We start from the raw sequence: 23,415 nt of genomic DNA, 5'->3' as shown, positions 1-23,415 counted from the left end.
TCTTACCGTTAGTTAACGGTTGAACCGGATTTGAGGCAAGAAGCTCCTGAACCGAGATAGTAACTTGTCCCAAATAATGGTCATTTTCATTTTCTAGCCAGTAGCTAAATAACTTGACCGTGAGGGTAAACTGAACTGCTTCCTCGTCGACGGAGAACTTGACGGTGTGGTTCCACGTCGGATTGGAACATCCGTAAAAGTCGACGGGTGTCTTGGCTGATTGTTTCCGTTGATTAGTGCCGCCGGTGATTGAAATGACGGCGTATACACGTCCATCTTGTATGTTGCATTGATATGGCTGACATCATCGGCTGATATGATTTTGAGCTCCAAGGTTGGATTATTGTCTCTGCCTCTTTGCAACTCCGGTGGAGACATTTTCGGGAAGAGAGTCGAGTCTTATCTTGGAAAACTTGGCAAATGTTGAATTCTGACAAAGATAATTACTTAGTAAAGTTTTGTACGTATATATATACACATACAGCCTTAACAACAAATAATGTTATTTGCATACATGATATTGATATCTTGCATATTTGCATTGTTTTAACCATCCATTTTGTACATATTGATCGTATAGATTAGGAATTAAGCATCTTTATGATCCATATTGCATTCATATGTTTTTATCAGGTATTGGAGTGTCCTATGGAGTGATTGGAGATGTTTAGAAGCATTGTGGTTCAAGAAGAGATGGAAAATGAAGACTGGTCGGGTTTTGGCGAATGCAACGTGGGTTAAACCACGCGGGTTCACTTACCCGCGTCGACTCATTGAGAAGAGGCAACGAAGGCCTCCGATGCGGCTTAGATCACGCGGGTTGGGCTCACCGCGCGCATGAAGATGGAGCTTCATCGACGGGGTCACGCGGGATGAGCGACGCGGGAAGCCGTACCCGCGCGCATGAAGATGGAGCTCAGCGCGACGACTCACGAAGGGTTGGACTCACGCGGGGAGTCGTTCCCGCGCGCATGATGAAGCTGCTCGACACTCCGACGCGGGGAGAAGGACTCGAGGTGATCTACCCGCGCGCATGAAGTGGAGCCGCTCGACGCTCCAACGCGGGTTAGGGTCGCGCGGGTTGTGGCCGATGACTTCTACCAGAGTCGAGACTTTTCCTTAGTAGATTTTAGACGTTTTTTAAAGGCTTTTTAGACTTTTTAATGGAAACCATTAGGTTTTCGAGGGCTTGTATAAATACTCTTGTTATCCTAAAGTTGAGACTTATCTTGTTTTCTATCTAATCAAAAAGTCACTTTTAGGTGAAAGATCTAATCTTGATCAATTTCTCTTGTGTTTACTTGATTGCTTTGATCATTAATAATGTTAAGACTTAGATCAACTAATGATTTAGTGTCTACCATGATAATGAGTGAGTAGTCATCTTTGGATTCATGGGCCAGGATGATTATGATGATTAAGTGATGATCTAGAATGTTTTAGAGTAGATTAATATGTTTCCTTGCTTGATTTTGCTTGATTGAGTGATCTTAATGCTAAGCTAGAGTTGGCCATTCTGGTTTAGAACTCTAGACATTTCATTGCCCGGAAGGTGTTCGATGAAATGTCTAAGCCAACTCAACATGCTCTTAACTTACCCTACCAAAGGAATTTGATGTTAGGGGAGTTTAGAAAGTTGAATGATCTTTCTTAATGATTGCTTGATTGACACAAACCAAAGGAATTTGATGTTTGATCAATGAGAGTAAATGAGCTTTTGTCTTGGAAAAGAACTTGCTTAGAATTGCTATCTAGACTTAGGGGAATGTGTTGATTGAAACCTTGCCATTTTAGATTAAATCTTAGTCATCTGAAATCAAAATCATATGCCCATGATTCCTCTTTTATCCATTTGATTGAAAGTTGCTATTTAGGTGTGTCAGAATCTTGTTGGTTTAATCAAACCACTTCATTGAATTGAATGCACTTAGATTAAGTTTGAACTTGCATTCTCTTTGCATCAAAATACTTAGAAATGGATTGACATCTTAAATACTACATGATTTGAATTAGGACCCTTGAAAAGTCCATTTCAAATTTGGCGTCGTTGTCAATCCTAAGTTGATTTTGACATTGAGATTTGGTGTTTGCTTGAGACTAAGTCTTATTTTTCTCATATCTAGTTACTGATTCTCTTTACTAGTCTTTTGTATCTCAGGTGCATGAACTTGCGGAGCAGATGCCCAACAGACCTAGCTCCAAGAGTTGAAGACATTAAAGCACTTAAAAGGGAGATTGCAAGGAGGAGAAGAGAAGAAGAGCAACAGGCTCACTTAGACAGATTGGGGGTTGTGATGGATCAACATCAGAATCAACCTCAAGATGGAGAGGGTAATGGCCAAGGAGCTGACAACCTTAGACCACAACACCCACAGCGCCAAGCTAGAGATATTGGCACCCATGATGAGCCCAATATCCATGGGCATAGAGCTGGTATTAGAGCACCAGCTGTGGAAAACAATAACTTTGAGATCAAGTCAAGCTTGATAAACATGATCCAGAGCAACAAGTACCATGGTTTTGCCTTGGAAGATCCACTAGACCACTTGGATAACTTTGATAAGCTGTGTGGAACTACAAAGATCAATGGTGTCTCTGAAGATGCATTCAAGCTAAGGTTGTTTCCATTCTCTTTGGGGGACAAAGCTCACACATGGGAGAAGAGTCTTTTAAGAGATTCAATCACAACATGGGATGAATGCAAGAAAGCTTTCTTCACCAAGTTCTTCTCTACTTCAAGAACTGCTAAGCTAAGGAATGAAATCTCTGGATTTCATCAAAAGAATCTTGAAGGCTTTGGAGAAGCATGGGAAAGGTTCAACAGCTACATCTCTCAATGTCCTCATCATGGCTTCAATATGGAGAGTTTGCTTAGTACTTTTTACAAAGGTTCTTTGCCCAAGTTTAGAAGCCAGCTTGATACTGCTAGCAATGGTTTCTTCTTGGGGGAGAACTGAAGCTGATGCTTTGGAGCTTGTAGAGAATATGGCTAAGAGGGATTCAGTCTACAGTGATGGGCATGATAGAAGCAACAGAGGCAGTGGAGGTGATGATACAAACACCAAGAGAGAGTTAACAGCTCTACAAGAAAAGAGGGATATGCTTCTCTTGGATAGAGCTAAACAAGAGAATGTGAACTTTGTTGGTGAGCGGAAACAAGAAGGGATTGATGTGCTTAATGAAGTTGATGGTCTAGAAGGTCAAGAAGAGCTTTGTTTTGTGAATGCTAATGGGGCATGGTACAAGAAGGAGCCTAACTTTCAGCACAACAACTACTAACAAAAGCCCTTCTACAACAACCAACAAGGTGGTTACCAAGCTAGACAAAACTACTCTCAAGGTTTTCCCTCCTAAGGAAATCAGTCTACACAAGGCCAAGCCGGATCTTCTACTTCTGCTCCACAAGAGAGTAACAGTGATGCAATGTTGAAACAGATCTTGGAGTCTCAAACTAGAAGTGAGAAGCACATTGGATATGAGCTGAAGAACCTTCACACCAAAGTTGATGAAAGCTACAATGATCTCAACAACAAGTTCTCAAACCTTGCTTCCAACTTCAAGGCTTTGGAGAACCAATTTGCCTCTATGAGTTGTAACTCCAAACGCCCTATGGGATCATTTCCCGGAACATCTGAGCAAAATCCAAAGGAGGCAATGAAATCCATCACCCTTAGGAGTGGTAAACAGCTGTCTCTTAGACCTCTCATTAGGGATAATGAGAAGTAAGATGGGGAGGTGATCATCAATGTGGATGATGATGTGGTTATTGTGGATGAGAAAACTAATGAAGAGAAGATAATTGAAGCTAAAGGGAAAGGAAATGTTGGAGAAGAGAAGAAGGTTGTGAACAAGAATGAAGCTGCTACTTCATCAAAAGGAGCTCCATTCATCCCTCCTCCTTATGAAGCAAAACTTCCCTTTCCTGGTAGATTCAAGAGACAGCTTTTGGAGCAATACAAGGCCTTGTTTGAGAAGCAAATGAGTGAAGTTCAGATTACTATGCCCATTATTGATGCCTTCATGCTAGTGCCTCAATACAGCAAGTTCCTAAAATATGATGTGACTAAGAAGAAGAAAGAGATGGAAGGGATGGTGATTCTCACCCATGAATGCAGTGCCATTATACAACGGTTAACCATCCCCAAGAAGCTTGAAGATCCAGGAAGCTTCACTCTACCTTGTGCCATTGGGCAATTGGCTTTTGAGAAATGTCTTTGTGATTTGGGAGCAAGTGTGAGCCTTATGCCTCTTTCCATTGCTAAAAGGCTTGGGTTTACACGATACAAGAAGTGTAGACTTTCTCTTGTGCTAGCTGATCGCTCAGTGAAGATTCCCATTGGTATCCTAGAAGATCTCCCTGTTATGGTTGGAAATTGTGAGATTCCTACAGATTTTGTGGTGTTGGAGATGGATGAAGAACCAACATACCCTTTGATATTAGGGAGACCTTTCTTGGCTACAGCAGGAGCTGTTGTGAATGTTAAGGAAGGGAAGATTGATCTTCATCTTGGCAAAGGGAACATCTTACATTTTGATATCAAGGAGGTGATGAAAAAATCAACTATCCAAAGCCAAGCATTCTACATTGAGGAGATGGAAGCTCTAGCTGAAGAGTATTTGGAGGAATTGGCTATTGAGAACTCTCTTCAACATACCCTAACAGTTGATAAAGAGGCTCAATTGATAGAAGACGAGGAGAATGCAAGGTATGTGAGGATGCTAGACTACCACAAGGAAAAAAGTGGAGAAGACAACTTCATAGAGCTTCCATAAGAAGTTCATCATGATGCCTCAGTTGATCAACAAGAGAACCTCCAAGAAGATGATTGGAGTGAACTCAAAGCACCAAAAGTGGAGCTTAAACCTCTTCCCCTTGGTGTAAAGTATGCCTTTCTTGGACCTAATGAGACATATTCTGTCATTGTGAGTAGTGAACTGAATGAAACTGAATTGTCTAAACTTTTGAATGAATAAATCTAGAGGATGAATCTATGACTTCTATAGAACATCAAAGAAGGTTGAACCCCAACTTGAAAGATGTTGTTAAGAAAGAGATTTTAAAACTCCTAGATGCAGGTGTAATCTACCCTATTTCAGATAGCAAATGGGTGTCTCCTATGCATGTTGTCCCAAAGAAGGGTGGAATAAATGTGGTTAGAAATGATAAGGATGAACTAATTCCAACAAGAACAATAACAGGACATAGGATGTGCATAGATTATAGAAAACTTAACTCAGCATCTAGAAATGATCATTTCCATTGCCATTCATTGATCAATGCTAGAGAGACTTGCAAATCATCCTTATTATTGTTTTCTTGATGGGTATTCAGGGTTCTTCCAAATCTCCATACATCCAAATGATCAAGAGAAAACAACATTCACATGCCCTTATGGTACCTTTGCTTATCGAAGGATGCCATTTGGGCTATGTAATGCTCCAGCCACTTTCCAAAGATGCATGATGTCTATTTTCTCTGATCTTATACAGGATGTTGTGGAGGTGTTCATGGATGACTTCTATGTCTAGGGATCTTCATTTTCTGCGTGTTTGTCCAATCTTTGCAGAGTCCTAAAGAGATGTGAAGACACCAACCTTGTGCTGAATTGGGAGAAGTGTCACTTCGTGGTTAAGGAAGGGATTATGCTTGGACACAAGATTTCAGAGAAGGGGATTAAGGTGGACAAGGCCAAGATTGATGTGATGGTTGGGTTAGCTCCGCCAAAGACAGTGAAAGACATTAGAAGTTTCCTTGGTAATGCCGGATTCTACAGAAGATTCATCAAAGACTTCTCCTTGGTAGCTAGACCACTGACTAAGCTTCTATGCAAGGAGGCTTCTTTCAACTTTGATGTGGAGTGTCTTGGAGCATTCAAGACATTGAAGGATAAGCTGGTTAGTGCCCCCATTGTGCAGCCACCAGATTGGGATCTGCCATTTGAGATCATGTGTGATGCTAGTGACTATACTGTGGGAGCTGTCCTTGGTCAGAAGAAAGACAAGAAGACTCATGTGATCTACTATGCAAGTAGAACTCTTGATGAAGCCCAAATAAAGTATGCTACAACTGAGAAGGAGCTGCTAGCCATTGTCTATGCCTTTGAGAAGTTCAGAAGCTATTTGGTTGGGTCAAAAGTCATAGTCTACACTAATCATGCTGCAATGAAACACCTTTTGGCCAAGAAGGATTCTAAGCCGAGACTGTTTAGGTGGATCCTGCTGCTACAAGAGTTTGACCTTGAGATCAAGGACAAGCCATGAGTTGAGAATGGTGTAGCTGATCACTTGTCTAGACTGAAGATTGAGTGTGAGATCCCCATTGATGAAGGACTTCCAGAAGAACAGATCATGGCTATTAGAGCAGTAGTAGCAGTTTGTGAAACTGGAAAGAAGCTTGAAGAGGTGAAGGCAACTGAAGAGAAAGGTCCTTGGTATGCTGATTTGGTAAACTATTTAGCTTGTGGAAGAGAGCCATTGGGTCTTGAGGGATATGCTAGGAAGAAGTTCTACAAAAATGTGAAGATATACTATTGGAGTGAGCCTTATCTCTACATACTTTGTAGAGGTCAACTCTATAGAAGAGTAGTAGCTAAAGAAGAAGATGATGAGATCCTTACATACTGTCATGGATCATCCTATGGAGGTCCTTTTGCTACTTTCAAGACTGTTTCAAAGGTGTTGCAAGCTGGGTTTTGGTGGCCTCATATGTTAAAGAACACTCAAGACTTTGTCTCTGAGTGTGATTCATGCCAAATGAGAGGGAACATCACCAAAAGGAATGAGATGCCTCAAAACCCAATTCTAGAAGTGGAGGTGTTTTATGTGTGGGGCATTGATTTCATGGGACCATTCCCATCATCTTTTGGCAACAAGTACATCCTTGTAGATGTTGACTATGTCTCCAAGTGGGTGGAAGCTGTAGCAAATCCCACCAATGATTCTAGAGTTGTGATCAAGATGTTCAAAAGCACCATCTTTCCAAGGTTTAGAGTCCCACAAATTGTGATCAGCGATGGAGGCTCTCCCTTCATCAACAAGCTGTTTGAAGGTCTTTTCAAGAAGAATGGTGTGAAGCATAAGGTGGCAACACCTTACCATCCTCAGACAAGTGGGCAAGTTGAAATCTCCAACAGGGAAATCAAATCTATCATAGAGAAGATTGTGGGGACTAAAAAGGAAAGATTGGTCTGGCAAGCTTGATGATGCGCTTTGGGCTTATAGGACGGCTTACAAAACTCCTTTGGGAACCACACCTTTCAACCTTGTGTATGGAAAAGCTTGTTATCTACCAGTTGAGCTTGAGTACAAGGCATTGTGGGCTGTTAAGTTGCTGAATTTTGACATCAAGAGTGCCAAGGAGAAGAGACTTCTCCAACTCAATGAGCTTGATGAGATTAGACTGGATGCTTTTGAGAACTCAATGATCTACAAGGAGAAAACCAAAGCTTTTCATGACAAGAAGATCTTTAAAAGAGAGTTTAGAGCTGGAGATCAAGTACTTCTCTACAACTCTAGATTGAAGTTGTTCCCCGGGAAGCTCAAGTCAAGATGGTCCGGTCCTTTCAAGATCAAGGAAGTTAGGCCATATGGCGCAATTGTGTTATGGAAAAAAGATGGTGGAGACTTTACAGTCAATGGACAGAGGGTTAAGCTCTACATGGGAACCACAACAGAGGAGGAAGGAATCTCAGTTCCACTCTCCGACTCCATTCCCGCCTAGCCAAAAAGAAAAGAAGTCAAGCTAGAGACTTAAAACAAGTTCACTTGGGAGGAAGTCCCATGTCTATCCCTGTACATACTTCACTAGGTGAAAAAAAAAAGAGTGATCGAGGTCCGACGCGGGTTTCTCCGACGCAGGATCGATTACCCGGGCAGACGTAGCTGGAGAGAGCGCGAGAACGGATGACGCGGGTTGAGTGACGCGGGGAGTAGTACCCGCGCGCACGGAGATGATCATTGACGACGAGTCCACACGAGGAAGACGACGCGGGTTCGCTCCGACTCCTCCTACTCGTGTTAACGGATCAAAACCCGCTCAGGTATGGTTTCTTACCAGAAACCCGACAACCCGACCCGGTTCGACCCTAAACCACCCTACCCGCGACTCTCTCTCTCTCTCATTTCCTCTCTCCCCCTTTTTCACAAACACCAAACTCTCTCAAACCTCCCACACGAAATCACTCCATATCTCACTCAATTCTCCACCAAATCACTCCATTCTTTTTCCTAAATCCAAGCTTTCGCCCCTGTAGTCTAGTTTCTTGATTCAACTCATCATTTCCATTCATCCGGAGTAAGGTATCGTATCACAAATATCAATTTCGTAGGCCTCATGAACCCTAGAAATTCGAACTTGAAATTTGATCCTTTTCTTGCTAGATTCTTGCGAAATAGACTAGGGAAAGCTTATATATCATGTTGGGTTGTTGATTCTATGGTGAACTTGAGTTGACTATAAACTTTGAAAATTAAGGTTCATGAGATGTGGGGATTTTTCAAAATTGCAATAATTGGGTATGATTTTGGTTTAGCTTGGTTAGTTAGGGTGTTTGAAAGCTTGATTAGAAAACTTTCTCATTGAAGAATTCATTTAGTGCTTAAATTTTTCTTAAGAGCTTTATTCTTTGCTTATATCTCTCTCTTGTAGCCTTGTATCAACAACTTGTGTGCATTGTGATAGTTTTTGCTTAAGCTAAATGATCATGAGTTGAATTCACATTTGCACTATCAAGTCTCTTTCCATGTGCTTATTCTTTTCCAAGGTTTGATATTCGCAGGTACCAATGGGGAGAAAAGATCAACACATGATGGAAACTGAGAAGAAAGAGGTTGCAAAGCAAGAGACTGCTAGAACTGGAAAGCCTTTAACCTCCACGACTGCAACAGGAGGGACTTCTAGGCAACAAGCCTTGGCAGCAAAGAAATCAAAAGCTTAAGAGAAGAGAGATGGAAAGCAAGTTGCCATTGTTGAGAGGGAGGTTGTTGGTAGTAGAAAGTCATCTCCTCCAAAGAGATCTAAGGAGCCAAAGGACAAGGGGATAGCTCTTCCTCAAGTGGAAGACAGTGAGGACATCACTAAAGAAGACCAAGCTCCCCTCAAGAAAGCCAAGATGTCAAAGGGAAAAGAGGTTGATGTCGAGAGGGATAGAACCAAGAAGCCAACATAATCTGAGCTGTTTGCACACTTGAAGAATGGTGTGTTGTGGCCTCCAACTAGATTTGCAGATATCAAGATTATGGCGGAGTTGGAGATAGATGAAGACATAAAATCAATGCTGGAGCACATGAGCATGCAAAGCTTCTTTTCCATGGCTCACCCTACGTATGAAGAGGTCTCATGTCAGTTCTTGGCATCATTGGAGGCCACCTTTCACACCTCTAAGCATGTGAGGCAAGGATGGGGGAAAGACAAGTTCAAGGTCCATGAGAAGGCTCACTGCATGACCTTCAAGGAGATTGGACAAGCACTTGGTCTTAAAGATTTGGAGGAATCATCCATCCCCATACTTAATGATGCCCCCAAGGAAGAGAGCATTGCTAGACTGGTTTGGAAGGTGTTGGCGGGCAAGGATCGCAAGCCCAGCCGTGACAAGAATGCCTCCATTCGCCATCCTTCAGTGCGCTATCTCCACCGGTTGATTGTCCACACCATATTCCCAAGGAAAGAACCAGGAACTGTTAATGATGAGGAGCTACAACTTCTTCACCAAACCATCCAACATTATGCTCCACCCTCTCAGTTGTCTCTTGTCAGCACTGATTTCTACAAGAACTTTGGAATGGTGGGATTCTTTGTGAAGCGCCTCATCCACTACAAAGAGTAGGCTTGGACAACAAGTGACTCTGAACTTCAGATTGGAATTGGTGGCTTGATAACTCCATTGCTAGCGTACAAGGATATCCCCTTGGGAGATGATGCAACTAGTCCAACCTTCTTGGATGGAAGCTACTTGAAGAAAGCTCAGTACTTCAGTGGAAGGTTCGATGGAGTTTGTGTCTACTCTTACCTACAGTCTACAAAGGAGGTTTTAGTGCTTCTCCCAAATTGGAACCTAACAAGCTTGCACCAGCCAGGAACTATTAGCTTTGATATTGGAAAAGAACACTTCCTTGCACCCCATGGTCCTCTAGGCCCCATGAGCTCTCCGGAGAAGAAGAAGATTGCGGATAAATGTGGTATGTACCAGGAAGATACTTCTGGTTTAAACTCTGAGCTCCTCTATGGTCCTCCTCGTTACCGCTTTGAGCAGTGTCCTGGAGCTTTGGCTAGTGGTCTCCTTCGCCAAGCTCATGAGCATATTGGAAATCTCCAAAGCTAGAACAAAGCTCAGGACATAACTATCTTCAAGCTCAAGAACAAGTGCAAGGAGTTGAGTAAGACTGTAAAGAGGCAAGCTGAAGCTTCAGCTCAATTCATGAAGAAGGTGGCTGATATAATGACTAGAGGAGCGGTAGCAGGATGCTCAACATCATACTTTGACTTCCTTACCCCCCAGCCCCAGCCCTCAATTGGCCCTTTAGCACTCAGTTTTCATGCCATTAAGAAACAGCTGCTCCGCCGGAAGAGAAACCCACCAGCTCTACCCTCCGCTTCAGGAAACAAATCTCCATCCCTTGCCTCAACAGATGAGGAGGTTGACACCGAGGATGAGGCAACAGACTCTTCCCAAGCTCCATAGTGAGGTACTCCACCCCCTTTTCATTGTATATACAAGTTTTTCTTTGCATTTATGACTCTTTTTGGGTATTTCCTTCACCTTCCTAACACAGAGACTGTGTGAACTAGGTTTGCGGGAGGTACCAAGTATTTGATCATGTTTTCTTTGATGATTTGAGTCTCATGCATTGCATTGTACATACATATATGCATAGAAAAACCAAAAAAAAATTGAAAATTTTGAAAAACACAAAAAGAAGCATGTAGTTGCATTACTTGCACTTTCAGGATTGAGTCTAGAGCATATAGGTTGCATTCACTTGCATAGGGAGCAATGATTTAAAATGCCTTGTTAAGAACTCTTGTCTAGAACTCAAAGTGGCACCCTAGTTAAACATATCAAGTAGCTTAAACATCTCTTGAAAGTCTTGCATGCTTCGAGCCTTGAAAACTCTTCCTGAAACTTGTTTGCTTGCTTGATATTGGCATTGTTCTTAAAATCAGCTCCAAACTGAAATTGGCTTGAATGAACTTAATCTCTCTTGCATATGGACACTTGCATAATTGATCATGGATCTCATACACATTTGGGTTATCTTATTCCTTTATACCACTCTTTGTTAACCCAAATGGCACTCCATACCCTACAACCCTAGCCATTCTTTGAGACCAAACATTGATTTGCATGAGTGATGCCTCTTTTGATAGCTTGTCATGTGTAAAATCTTGAGAGTATTGGAGGCGACATAGATTTGTTCTCATCTCTTGCTAGTATAATGATCTAGCATTTGGGGATGGTGAGTGGGTTTGTGTGTTCTAAATGTTAATATCTTGGGTTTGAGGAGTGAGAAAGATGAGAAAGATGAACAAAAGAGTGTCATGAGAAAAGAAAAACTCTAGGAACAAAAGAAAAGTATGAAGCTCTAGATTGTGTACAAAAGGACCTTCCCCCTTATAAAATAAATAAAAAAAAAAAGAGAAAGAAAAGAAAAGAGGATCAAAGAGAAAGTGGGAAGGGAAATGAGAAAGAGTTAGAGCTAAGTGTTGTAAAAAGTGAATTAAAGTCCCTAATTGGTTGAATCAAAAGAAAAAGAGAGTTGTTCATTGAGTGAGTGATGTGAGTGGGTACTATTTTGGTCTTATGATGGGGATAAAAAGGGTAGAACTTGTAATCACTTGAAAAAGGGTAGAATGATGAGAATTGATCTATGTATGCATGAATTGCTTCTAGTGTTAGATAAATTTTGCATAATGATCAAGCTCCTTGTTTTTGAGTGATAACCACCTTGAAATGATGACATTTGAATCATTCTCTTCATTCATATTAGACCATTGCTTGCCTAGCCAAATGATTGAGATCATATGCCCATTTGTGAGAATTCACCTTGTGTGTGTGTGTGAATCAATGTGAGAGCTGGTTGAAGGAACTTGTTAGTTGATGAGTATTGCAACTTGTGTAGAGGCATAAGAGTATGGATAGGCCTAGAGAAGCTAGAGTATAATAAGAGAGTTGGTCATGCTATTTGCTATGTTTATTTAGGATGTTAAGTTGAGTGTTAGGAAGTGTTTCTTTTGGCTATGAGCCCCCACCTTCAAACCTCTCTCCCTTATGAGTTCTTGCAGGTTCACTTGAGGACAAGTAAAGAACAAGTTTGAGAGAATTGATATCTTGCATATTTGCATTGTTTTAATCATCTGTTTTGTACATATTGATCATATAGATTAGGAATTAAGCATCTTTAGGATCCATATTGCATTCATATGTCTTTATCAGGTATTGGAGTGTCCTATGGAGTGATTGGAGGTGTTTAGAAGCATTGTGGTTCAACAAGAGATGGAAAATGAAGATTGGTCGGGTTTTGGCGAATGCAACGCGGGTTAAACCACGTGGGTTCACTTACCCGCGTCGACTCATCGAGAAGAGGTAACGAAGGCCTCCAACACGGCTTGGATCACGCGGGTTGGGCTCACCGCGCGCATGAAGATGGAGCTTCGTCGACGGGGTCACGCGGGATGACCGACGCGGGAAGCCGTACCCGCGCGCATGAAGATAGAGCTCAGCGCGACGACTCACCCGGGTTGGGCTCACGCGGGGAGTCGTTCCCGCGCCCATAATGAAGCTGCTCGACACTCCGACACGGGAAGAAGGACTCGGGGTGATCTACCCGCGCGCATGAAGTGGAGCCGCTCGACGTTCCAACGCGAGTTAGGGTCGCACGGGTTGTGGCTGATGACTTCTACCCGAGTCGAGACTTTTCCTTAGTCGATTTTAGGCGTTTTTAAGGGCTTTTTAGAATTTTTAAGGAAACCATTAGGTTTTCTAGGGATTGTATAAATACCGTTGGGACTTATCTTGTTTTCTATCTAATCAAAAATCGACCTTTAGGTGAAAGATCTAATCTTGATCAATTTCTCTTGTGTTTACTTGATTGCTTTGATCATTAATCATGTTTAGACTTAGATCAACTAATGATTTCATGTCTACCATGATAATGAGTGAGTAGTCATCTTTGGATTCATGGGCCAGGATGATTAAGATGATTAAGTGATGATCTAGAATGTTTTAGATAGATTAATATGTTTCCTTGCTTGATTGAGTGATCTTAACGCTAATCTAGAGTTGGCCATTTTAGATTAGAACTCTAGACATTTCATTGCCCGAAAGGTGTTCGATGAAATGTCTGAGCCAACTCAACATGCTCTTAACTTACCCTACCAAAGAGATTTGATGTTAGGGGAGTTTAGAAAGTTGAATGATCTCTTCTTAATGATTGCTTGATTGACACAAACCAAAGGAATTTGATGTTTGATCAATGAGAGTAAATGAGCTTTTGTCTTGAAAAAGAACTTGCGTAGAATTGTTATCTAGACTTAGGGGAATGTGTTGATTGAAACCTTGTCATTTTAGATTAAATCTTAGTCATCTGAAATCAAAATCCTATGCCCATGATTCCTCATTTATCCATTTGATTGAAAGTTGCTAGTTAGTTGTGTTAGAATCTTGTTAGTTTAATCAAACCACTTCATTGAACTGAATGCACTTAGATTAAGTTTGAACATGCATTCTCTTTGCATCAAAATACTTAGAAATGGATTGACTTCTTAAATTCTACATGATTTGAATTAGGACCCTTGAAAAGTCCATTTCAGATATGTCAACTATAAATTCTTATAAAATTAAAACCCCAGCTGGAAAGAAAGTGTACTTATATACTCGTTAGAGCATGTTTATTGCTAGCACCCTTAAGTGGTGCTTAGTGATTTTTTTAACTATTAAAATTAAGTTAATAAACTTTGTTAAGAAACACTTAATTATAGTGGTTTATTGGGAGTTGCTTAATTAAGGTTCTTAACAATAAAAAAATATTAAATTTATTTTTAAACATAAAATTTTTTAAAAAGATAAAATTTATTTATTACAAGCTCAGTTGTTGTCTTAATCACGTCCAAATTTACGCCATATATGTTCAACCAAATTACCTTTCAGTTGTTGATGCGCTTGTCTATCACGAATTCTTGTTCGAACACCCATCTGATTGGCGATATTTGTAGGGATATATGTAGAATAGGTGAGATCGACATGTGAACTTCCGCTTCCTTCGCCTTGTTGAAAATCTGAAACATCGTTGAGCAAATAAAACTGCTTTCAGCCCTTGTGGAATTGGAATAGATTGGATAAAAGTTGCCCATTTCGGATAAATACCATCCGTGAGATAGTAAGCCAAATGATACTCTCTTCCGTTGACCAAGAAATTCACTTGCGGAGCTTGACCATTTATTATGTCAACAAAAACAGGTGAGCAATCAAGAACATTGATATCATTTAAGGTACCTGGAGGTCCAAAAAACGCATGTCATATCCATAGATCATATGAAGCAACCGCCTCTAAAACGATTGTGGGTTTTCCAGAACCACGAGAATATTGTCATTTCCAAGCGGTGGGACAATTCTTCCACTCCCAATGCATACAATCGATGCTTCCTATCATCCCGGGAAATCCACGAAGCTCTCCAATATGAAGTAGACGTTGAAGATCATCTGGTGTTGGTCTTCTTAGGCACTGATCGCCGAACAAATCTATTATTGCTTCCACAAAAATTTTCACACAAAACCGAGTTGTGGTTGCACCGAGCCTGAGGTATTCGTCGACCGCATCAAGCGCATACCCATATGCCAACACACGAATAGCTGTTTTACAATTTTGAAGTGTAGAGAGACCAAGCCTTCCGAGACCGTCCTTCTTCTGACGAAAGAATTGAACTTCATTGGAGAGGCGATCAACAATATGCATGAACAATAACTTGTTCATTCTAAATTGTCGTTGGAATAGATTTTCAGGATACGTTGGAGCGTCACTGAAATAATCATTCCATAACCGGAGATGGCCTTCTTCACGGTTTCTTTCGATAAAAACTCATTTTTTCCTTGTCTTCCTTCCTTCTGTTTGATCACCAAAATTATTTCACAAATTCTCAAATGCTTGATTGAAATGATGATCAAAATATTGATCAAAAGTTTCATCCATTGACTCCTCGAAATTGTTATGAGAAGAAGATGCAATGAGATGAAATTTTTCAGATTTTTATAAGTGTGCTTGTGATGAGAATTGAGAGAATGGAGGGAATGGATTGTTATAAGTTTGGTTGTGATGAGAACTTAAAGAGAATTGAGAGAATGGAGGGAATGGATTTTATAAGTGTGGCTGTGATGAGAACTACACGTTTGTGATGAGTGTCTTTTGATGATAACTTGCAAGAATGGAGAGAATGAGAAAGTAAAAATACTACAAGTGTGGACAGATAGGACAACACAATTTATAAGTATGTTTGTGACATCTTGTGTCCGTGATGCAAGATAACAAGAGGCAAATAATACAAGTGACATCTTGTGTCCGTGATGCAAGATAACAAGAGGCAAATAATCACGTGACAATAAAATACAAGAGTACAAGACAATACAATGCTCTACTCTCTCGTGGTCTTGTCTGCCTCTCCACTCTCCTGTGGCCTTGTCTGCCTCTCCACTCCCCGTAATACAAGAGTACAAGTCAGCCATCACCTCAGCTGGTATCTACAAGAGTACAAAACACTAAAATCTGCGTTAACAAGTGACTATCAACATCATACAAAAACCATATGTTAAATACAACTAAGCAACAACAATATCTTCCATCCGCTTGATTAAACAGAACAAGAACATCAGTGGCATAGAACAAGAACAAGAACAGGACCAATTTAAACGAAACAAGAACATTTTAGCATTACAAGAACTAGATTAAACAGAACAAGAACAAGAACAAAAACAACTTTAAACGAAACAGAACAAGAAAGACAACAAGACAACAATAAACAGAACAAGAAACAACAAGACAACTAGAATCAGAACAAGTCATTGATTAGCTTTTTCTTAAGGGCTTCTTCATACTCAGCCAAAGGTTCTTTTTTCCAATAAGACTATCAAGCAGGCTCATCTTAGACAAGCGTTCTTTAGCTTCCAGATCCTTCTGCTTGATTGTCCAAACCTTCTCAAACTCATTCACAGTCTTCTCTTGATCAACCGTCTTCTTACCACTCGCCTTTGAGGCTTTAACACCCGGTGGACGCTTCTTAGAATCTGCTTGAGATGTTGAAGAATCTGCACCGTCCTCACACTTTCTTTTTTTTAGAGGTTCCTCTGTTCTTAGCAGATGAAAGCTCACACCACTTCTGGTCGTGCCTCAGCTCCTTCCAAGCATGTTCAAGGAGGAATTTCTTCTTATGGTTGTTGTAAAATATTTGATGAGCTAGTTTGAGCACATCGTTTTCGTTTTGACCAGAAGTTTTCTCTCTGCTTGCAGCTTCATAGGCGCCACACAACTTGCAAACGAGATCATTGATCATGTGCTAACGTTGCTTGCAATGAATAGCCTCTCTCTGTTCGCAGCCACCATCTTGACGACTTGCCGCAAAGTAAGCTGCTATTCTTGTCCAGAAAGCGCCTGACTTTTGCTCAGTGCTAACTACTGGATCTTTGCTCGTGTTTACCCACGAGCTGATCAGCACAACATCGTCCGCTGGTGTCCATTTTCTTCGTTCTCTAAGGCCAGCAGGAGTGTCTCCAACGAAGGCTGAATCAGCTGTACCTTGAGTGGCAAGAAAAGGAACTTGGGTTGAAGATAGCTCGACACTATGTTCATAGGATCCAAAGGTAATATCTTGTTGACTATTGAGTAAATCAACAAACTTTGGATTCTGCCTATATGGATAGGAATCTATATTCCAAGATGGCAAAGAAGAGATAAATTAAAGAAAAAAATGGGAGGAAGTGGGAAGAGAAGGACAACCCATGCTTGAGAGACTCAAGAAAGTGGACAAGGACAGAGTTTAAAAGCAGGAAGAGAAGCATTGATCACAACCCGTTCGAGAGGACATATATCTAACGCAATTATCACACAAGACCATCGATATGTGTCAAACCATAAGTACAATTTATTATCTTAACACAACCATAACCTTACGCATTCATCACACACGCATTTATTACGGTTATTACCTAACCTAACACTAACCATCAACATTTACATTTACACAACCGTACAATGATTTACCCAATTAACCAGAGCAAAGAGAGGGGTTTACCTGCATCAACAATCGTAGGCCTTTTGTCTCACGAACCTGGATCAAGCATCTTGATCAAACAACCTAAAGACAGAGAAGAAAGAAACAAATCACTTCCAAAACAAAGATTTATATATTAAGATATGAGCTCGACAGAGAATAAAAATCAACATCAACAAACCATAAACCACAAAATGTAATTAACAATGCTTCATCCAATTCACCAGACCAAATACAAAGGTTTTATCCAATTCAGCCGAGCAAAGACAAAGGTTTACCTTTATCATGTGGCCCTTGATCGTGTGGCTTTTGTTATGAATAATCGTCTGGCTTTTGTCTGAGAAACCTTGATCATGCCTCTTGATCATTCCATCTCACAACACAAAGACAAAAAAAAATCAAAACAATTTTTTTCATGTTCCTCATATTAATATTCTCGATCTGTTCGAGAAAACCAAAATCAAATACATGCATAATTGAAATATCCAAACAAATAATCATATTAACACATCTTTACCTTTCGATTTGCCTGAGAGAGAGAGAGAGCCGTTTTCCGCCGAGGAGAGGAAAGAAACACAGAGAGAGATCGCCGTTTCCCTTCCTCGACGACAGCCACCGACAGAGACGTGACCTTATCATCGAACAGAGCCACCGATCGAGAGAGATCTCGCCTTTCGCCGAGGAGAGGAAAGAAACAGGGAGAGATGTCGTCGTTTTCCTTGGTGGAGAAGAGAAACAGATAGAGAGGACGTCGTTGGCCATCGTCGACGCCAGCCACCCACAGAGACGCGGCCGTTTCGTCGAAAAGACCCACCGATCGCAAGAGATGTCGCCTTTCGCCACAGAGAGGAGAGAAAGAGAGAGAGAGAAAGAAAAGAAGAAATGCGACGGAAGCCAACGACACCTCTCCTCCAGCCATTTGCTTTGCGACACATGGCAAATAAGAAACGACGCTTCCCAAGCAACGCCTGTTATCTTTTTTTCTTTTTTTCTTTTGTTTTAATTGCTATTTTCCTTAAACACGTTACTTAAGCCACTGCATTAAACATGCTCTTGGAGCATATGTCCATTGATGAGTTTTGACCAAGTATCTCATTAATTAAAAAATAAAAGAAAAAATCAGAAAATTGGAGAAAGATGAAGAGAAAAGTACTCTGCAAGAACCTCTTGAGTTAATTAATAGGGCAAGTGTCATGTTTTTGTTGAGTTAAGTATTTGTAAGAAAATCAATTTTAATCAAAAACATAAATTGTATAATAATATTAATAATTATCTGGTAAGAACTTACTTTTAAGAAACTACCAAATAAGACCATGATTAACGCTGAAACTCAAATGGGTTTTTAAATTTTTTTTGTCTGAATAAAAAAAAACAATCAACCGCGGGCCGCTACGTGTCAGTGGGGCTCGCGAACAGTGCAAAAAACCAGCCAACAGCGATCTTTATTCTAGCTTTTCTGCAACCCGTTTTTTCCTTTTTGTGGATCCCCCTTAAAAACCCACTAAAACTCCTCCCCTTCCCCCGATATTCCTGCCCTAAGGGTGCTCTTAGATTATAACTTTAACTTGCTCTTAGATTATAACTTTAACTTATATAAAAACTTCTTAGATTAACTAGTGGTTTCGTGCGTTGGATTATGGTGGCTAAAGGAAAACATTTTGACAAAAGAAAAATATTAAGTACCCAATTAACAAGATGAATATTTAGTTGACCATTCGCTTAGAGTTATTGAAACTATTGTTCTAAATATACCACCCCACAATGTTTTTTTTTCTAAAAGTATCACCACTATTTATGTAGAATTGAGCATCTATTTGTATGATTTACTTAAGATACAGTCAAAACTCAATAAATTAATAACATTGGAATTTTTATGTTTTAATAATTTATATAGGAATAATTTACAAAAAAATTATAATTATATATTTTGAAGTATCTATTTATGTAAAAAGAAGAAAAATACTTGATTTGACGTTATATATATGTATGGTTTAAATTTTATCTATACAATTTTTTATTGTTTTATTTGATTATTTGGTGTGTAGAAAATATGTATTGTGAATGTAAATACATTTTAGCTGTAAATAACAAAATAACATCAACATTTTTCAATTAAATTTAAAAGAATTAAAGATAAACTTCAATGTGAACAAAACAAACTATATAATATATTGTTTATATTTAAAAAAAAAACTTTATGTATATTAATAATGTTTATATTGGAATCATATATTTACCTAAAAATTCAAAAGTTATTATCTTATCAAATTGTGTTATATTTTACATTCGGAACAGATGAAATGTATTAATTTATCTTGTTCATTAATCATCGAGTATATGATAAGCATTTAAGCATATGGTGATATGCCGCGCACGTAATAATATCTCTTTTAATTTTGCCATTAGGAAACTAACAGAATTTATTTTAAAAGGAACAAAAAAATACAGTATTTTGAACATTTCAAACTGATGAATAGCATACGGTAATAGACTCAACAAGGCGTGATATCAACTAGGCAACTATGGATTTATTTTTTTGACAAAGATTTGACTATTATGGATATTCCCTTTTTGTTCTCTGATCCTTTTTTCTTATCGCCCATACTTCCATTTTCTCCATCCCGAGACAAAACCCTTGCCCTACTTAAAAATATTCAATTAACACCCAAAAAACAAAAGTTGACTTAGTAAAATCATTAATAATACGAAAAGTGCTAAATTACATTAAGTTTTGAAGTCTTTGAATCCGTAACGAATGCCTCTACAATTGAAAGAACAAAGAAGCTTTTTCGGAAGAAATCAAATCAACAATTATAAAGAGGTCTATATACATAGAATAGCCATAAATTACATATAAAAAGGAAAAGAAAGCTCATTCAAGATAAGTCGTAAAACCCTAAAAGGAAATAGAAAATTTACATAAGCGTAAAAACGTTGCACAATTACGACAATTTTTTTTCTTTTCTAGCAATGGAAGCCTCTTGATGACGACTGTTCATGAGCATTTTATTCTTAAGTTTTATGAATTTTATGAAGTTATGACTTATGAGTCAAAAATGTAAATCGAACATATATACATGCCCTCACTAGTTTCATTTCAGGTATCATACTGGGCTTTGTTAATGTAACTAATGTTGAACACAAATGTAATGCTCTGTAAAAGCAAATTTCATTTTACAACTTTCCCATGTAGAACCATACAGGCAAGGCAAGTTGACTGCGAGCTTGTGGTCAAGTGGTAAGGAAAAGGGTTTGGGATGTCACCACATTTAAAGTTTGATCCACCTACCATGCGAAACTAAATCACATTTTCCTGGTCACCTTACACGGATATCGACTACTGCATTTCGGCCCATTTGAATACCCGAGAGATGGTCTATCCGTGGGCTGCACCTCCCACCTAGGGGTTAGGTCTGTGTATTTAATAGATCCAGATTTAATCCTTTTATTTAGCAAAAAAAAAAAACCATACAAGCGAGGCAAGTTCAAAAAAACAAAAACCATACAAGCAAGGACACACAAAGATGAAAGAACCCACAAGACAAACCGAAAACAAACAAAAAACTAGCAGAATAGAAAGAACAAATAACCGAATTTCACTTCATATTAAGGATTCATCACATGCAGTAAATTAACCAACACCTTCAAGCCGCACCCTCGTATATGTTTGCTTCACCGGACATCATGTCACTTATTAAGGCTCCAGCTACTACTCGTCCCAAAACCGATGCCCCTAATCCTATCGCTGCCATGGTACCCCCTTGAGGCTTCACTTGTGGTCTCGCGCCTTCAGTTTGCGCCTGTGCTTCTGTCGGCTGTTGAGGTGGCATGTGGAGCTGATGTTGTGAATGTAGTTCTAGTGGTGAATATTGTTGGTTTCCATATGACTGATATGAATGTGATTGTGTATCATAGACTGGTCGACATTGCGACTTCTCTGGTGGTAGCTGGGATTGTTGTTGTTGATGTGTATGCGGTTGCGGCTGATGTGGTGAATAGTATCCATGTGGCTGATAAGGAGGTGCCATACAAATTGGTACTAAACCATTGCTTGACCCGTCATGGGCTCCTGGGTGAACAGTGACATAACCCGAGGCTCCTTGATGCGAGACCGGTAGATACATAATAAATGGTTGAGGGTTTGTGGATGGTGAAGGCTTGGGAACTGTAACTTGTTCCGTGATGAACCTATACGTGAAACTCAATGTCCCTTTTTTGCCAGAAGAAGTTGACAAATCCTCGGTCACCAACATCATGTCGCTACCAACGCCTTTTGTCAATGAAGGATTCAATCTCAAAAGATCCTGAATTGATACGTTGACTTCTCCAATATGCTTATCTCCTAAAATCGGTCGGTGGCTCATTAATTCAACGAATAGAAACAAACGGCCGTCTCGAGCTAATGCCTCGTCGAGTGAAAACTTGACGGCGTGATCCCACTTAGGGTTTTGATAGGCGGAGAAAGCTATAGGTGTATTGCTCCTATGCTTAATTGTTTTCTTGCCCTCGAGGATTGTAACCGAAGCGTATACATGCATTTCGTCGAAGACGTTGACTTTCTTTATGTCCTTGGCGCATTTGATCACGAGCTCTATGGCTAGTTTTGTCACCGTGGCGGTTTGTAACTGAGGGGAGTATATGACTGGCTGACATGATCCTGTTGGATTTGGGTTTGGGTATATAGGTTGGCTAAACGGTGATAAATAATCGGGTGTCGGAGGATAGAGATCATTAACCGGTTTAAACCGGTATGAGAGAGACAGCTTTGCATTAGGTTTTGTTTTTCCTATGAAACTGAGAGGGTAAGTTATCAACTTCATTTTATTGACGTTACCGTTAGCAAACGGCGGATGTGGATTTGAGGCAAGAAGCTCTTGAACAGAGACGTTGACTTCTCCCAAGTAAAGGTCGTTCTCTCCTTCGAGCCAATAGCTAAATAACTTGACGTAGATTGTTAATAGACCCTCACACGCTGCTTTCTCGTTGACGGAGAACTTAATAGTGTGATTCCACGTCGGGTTGGAACCACCATCGTAGTCAATAGGTGTTTTGGCTGCTTGTTTCGTTTGAGTATGGTCGCCTTTCATTGAAACGACAGCGTACACGTCCACCTTGTCCGTAGCATCGATATGGCTGACATCACTGGCTGATATGATTTTAAGCTCAAGAGTTGGGTTCTCCATCGTTGTTTGCAACCGTGGGGAAGACATTTTTGTGGAAAACTAGTCTCCTTCTGTTTTGTCTCGATAAGAGAATGGTATTTAAAACACACAACTGCGTGGACATTTTTCTGGTATTACCATATTATATGAAAGATAAGATAACTGTCATTTCTAGAGAACGTAGACTATATTAACAAAAAAACGTAGACTGATTAATATACATCATATTGGCCACCAATAGACAAGCAAACACCATGTTATAGAGGAGATATTTTATTTTAATAAGCTGAAAATTCTTCATTTGCTTATGTATTGCTTAGGTAACACAGGGCGGACTAATTCATGTATCATAAGAGCATCATTAACGGTAAAACCGTTTCTCCGGTTCTTAAAAAAAAAAAAATTTTTGTCTAAAAAAGAAAAAATTAAAAAGTGAATCAATCGCAGGTTGCCAAGTGTCAGTGGGGCCCGCGAACAGTGTATCGGTCCTTATTTCATGACTTTTGGAACCAGTTTTTATGGTTTGGTGGGGTCCACGCATTGCTTTTTTGAAGAAATCCTCTTAAAATCCGTGCGATAATTGTGGCCTAAAACTATCAGAGTTTGTGAAATATTATTTTAAACATTTTCATGTCACGCACAGAGGCATAAATTGGGTCAAGTTGAAAACTAAAAGTGAATTTATACTATAATATATTCATTACAATTTAAAATTTATTTAAAATAAACTAAACGAGACAAACATTTGTCTTATCCCAAAAACTGAGCGGCCAAGAGATATGACTAATTTTCGGCCCATTAGCCTTTGTAATGTGTGCTACAAAATTATATCTAAAGTCTTATGCCAGAGACTGCGATGGTATTTACCAAAGATTGTCTCGGAAACCCAATCGGCCTTTGTGGCAGGACGCGTTATCACGGATAATATCCTCCTAGCACAAGAAGCCTTCCATGCTCTAAGAACCAATAATAAATGTAAGAATGAGTTCCTGGCAATTA

The 23,415-nt window shown here is 39.8% G+C and overlaps 1 protein-coding gene across 1 annotated transcript; it reads right to left on the bottom strand.

Moving 5' to 3' along the window:
* Positions 1–20,775: 20,775 nt before the first annotated feature.
* Positions 20,776–22,509, bottom strand: LOC106298126. Its single transcript, XM_013734213.1, has one exon. The coding sequence runs from the start codon at positions 22,462–22,464 to the stop codon at positions 20,899–20,901; it is 1,566 nt and encodes a 521-aa protein (XP_013589667.1). The 5' UTR covers positions 22,465–22,509; the 3' UTR covers positions 20,776–20,898.
* Between the last annotated feature and the right edge of the window lie 906 nt (positions 22,510–23,415).

The sequence above is a fragment of the Brassica oleracea genome, chromosome C1, assembly GCF_000695525.1.
Source record: "Brassica oleracea var. oleracea cultivar TO1000 chromosome C1, BOL, whole genome shotgun sequence".
Taxonomy (NCBI): domain Eukaryota; kingdom Viridiplantae; phylum Streptophyta; class Magnoliopsida; order Brassicales; family Brassicaceae; genus Brassica; species Brassica oleracea.
Note: the sequence above shows the minus strand (reverse complement) of the source record. Positions and strands in the feature narration are given on the sequence as shown.

What these genes read in the sequence shown, in the direction of transcription:
- LOC106298126 (XM_013734213.1), bottom strand. Translation starts at nt 22,464, where the DNA reads ATGTCTTCCCCACGGTTGCAAACAACGATGGAGAACCCAACTCTTGAG.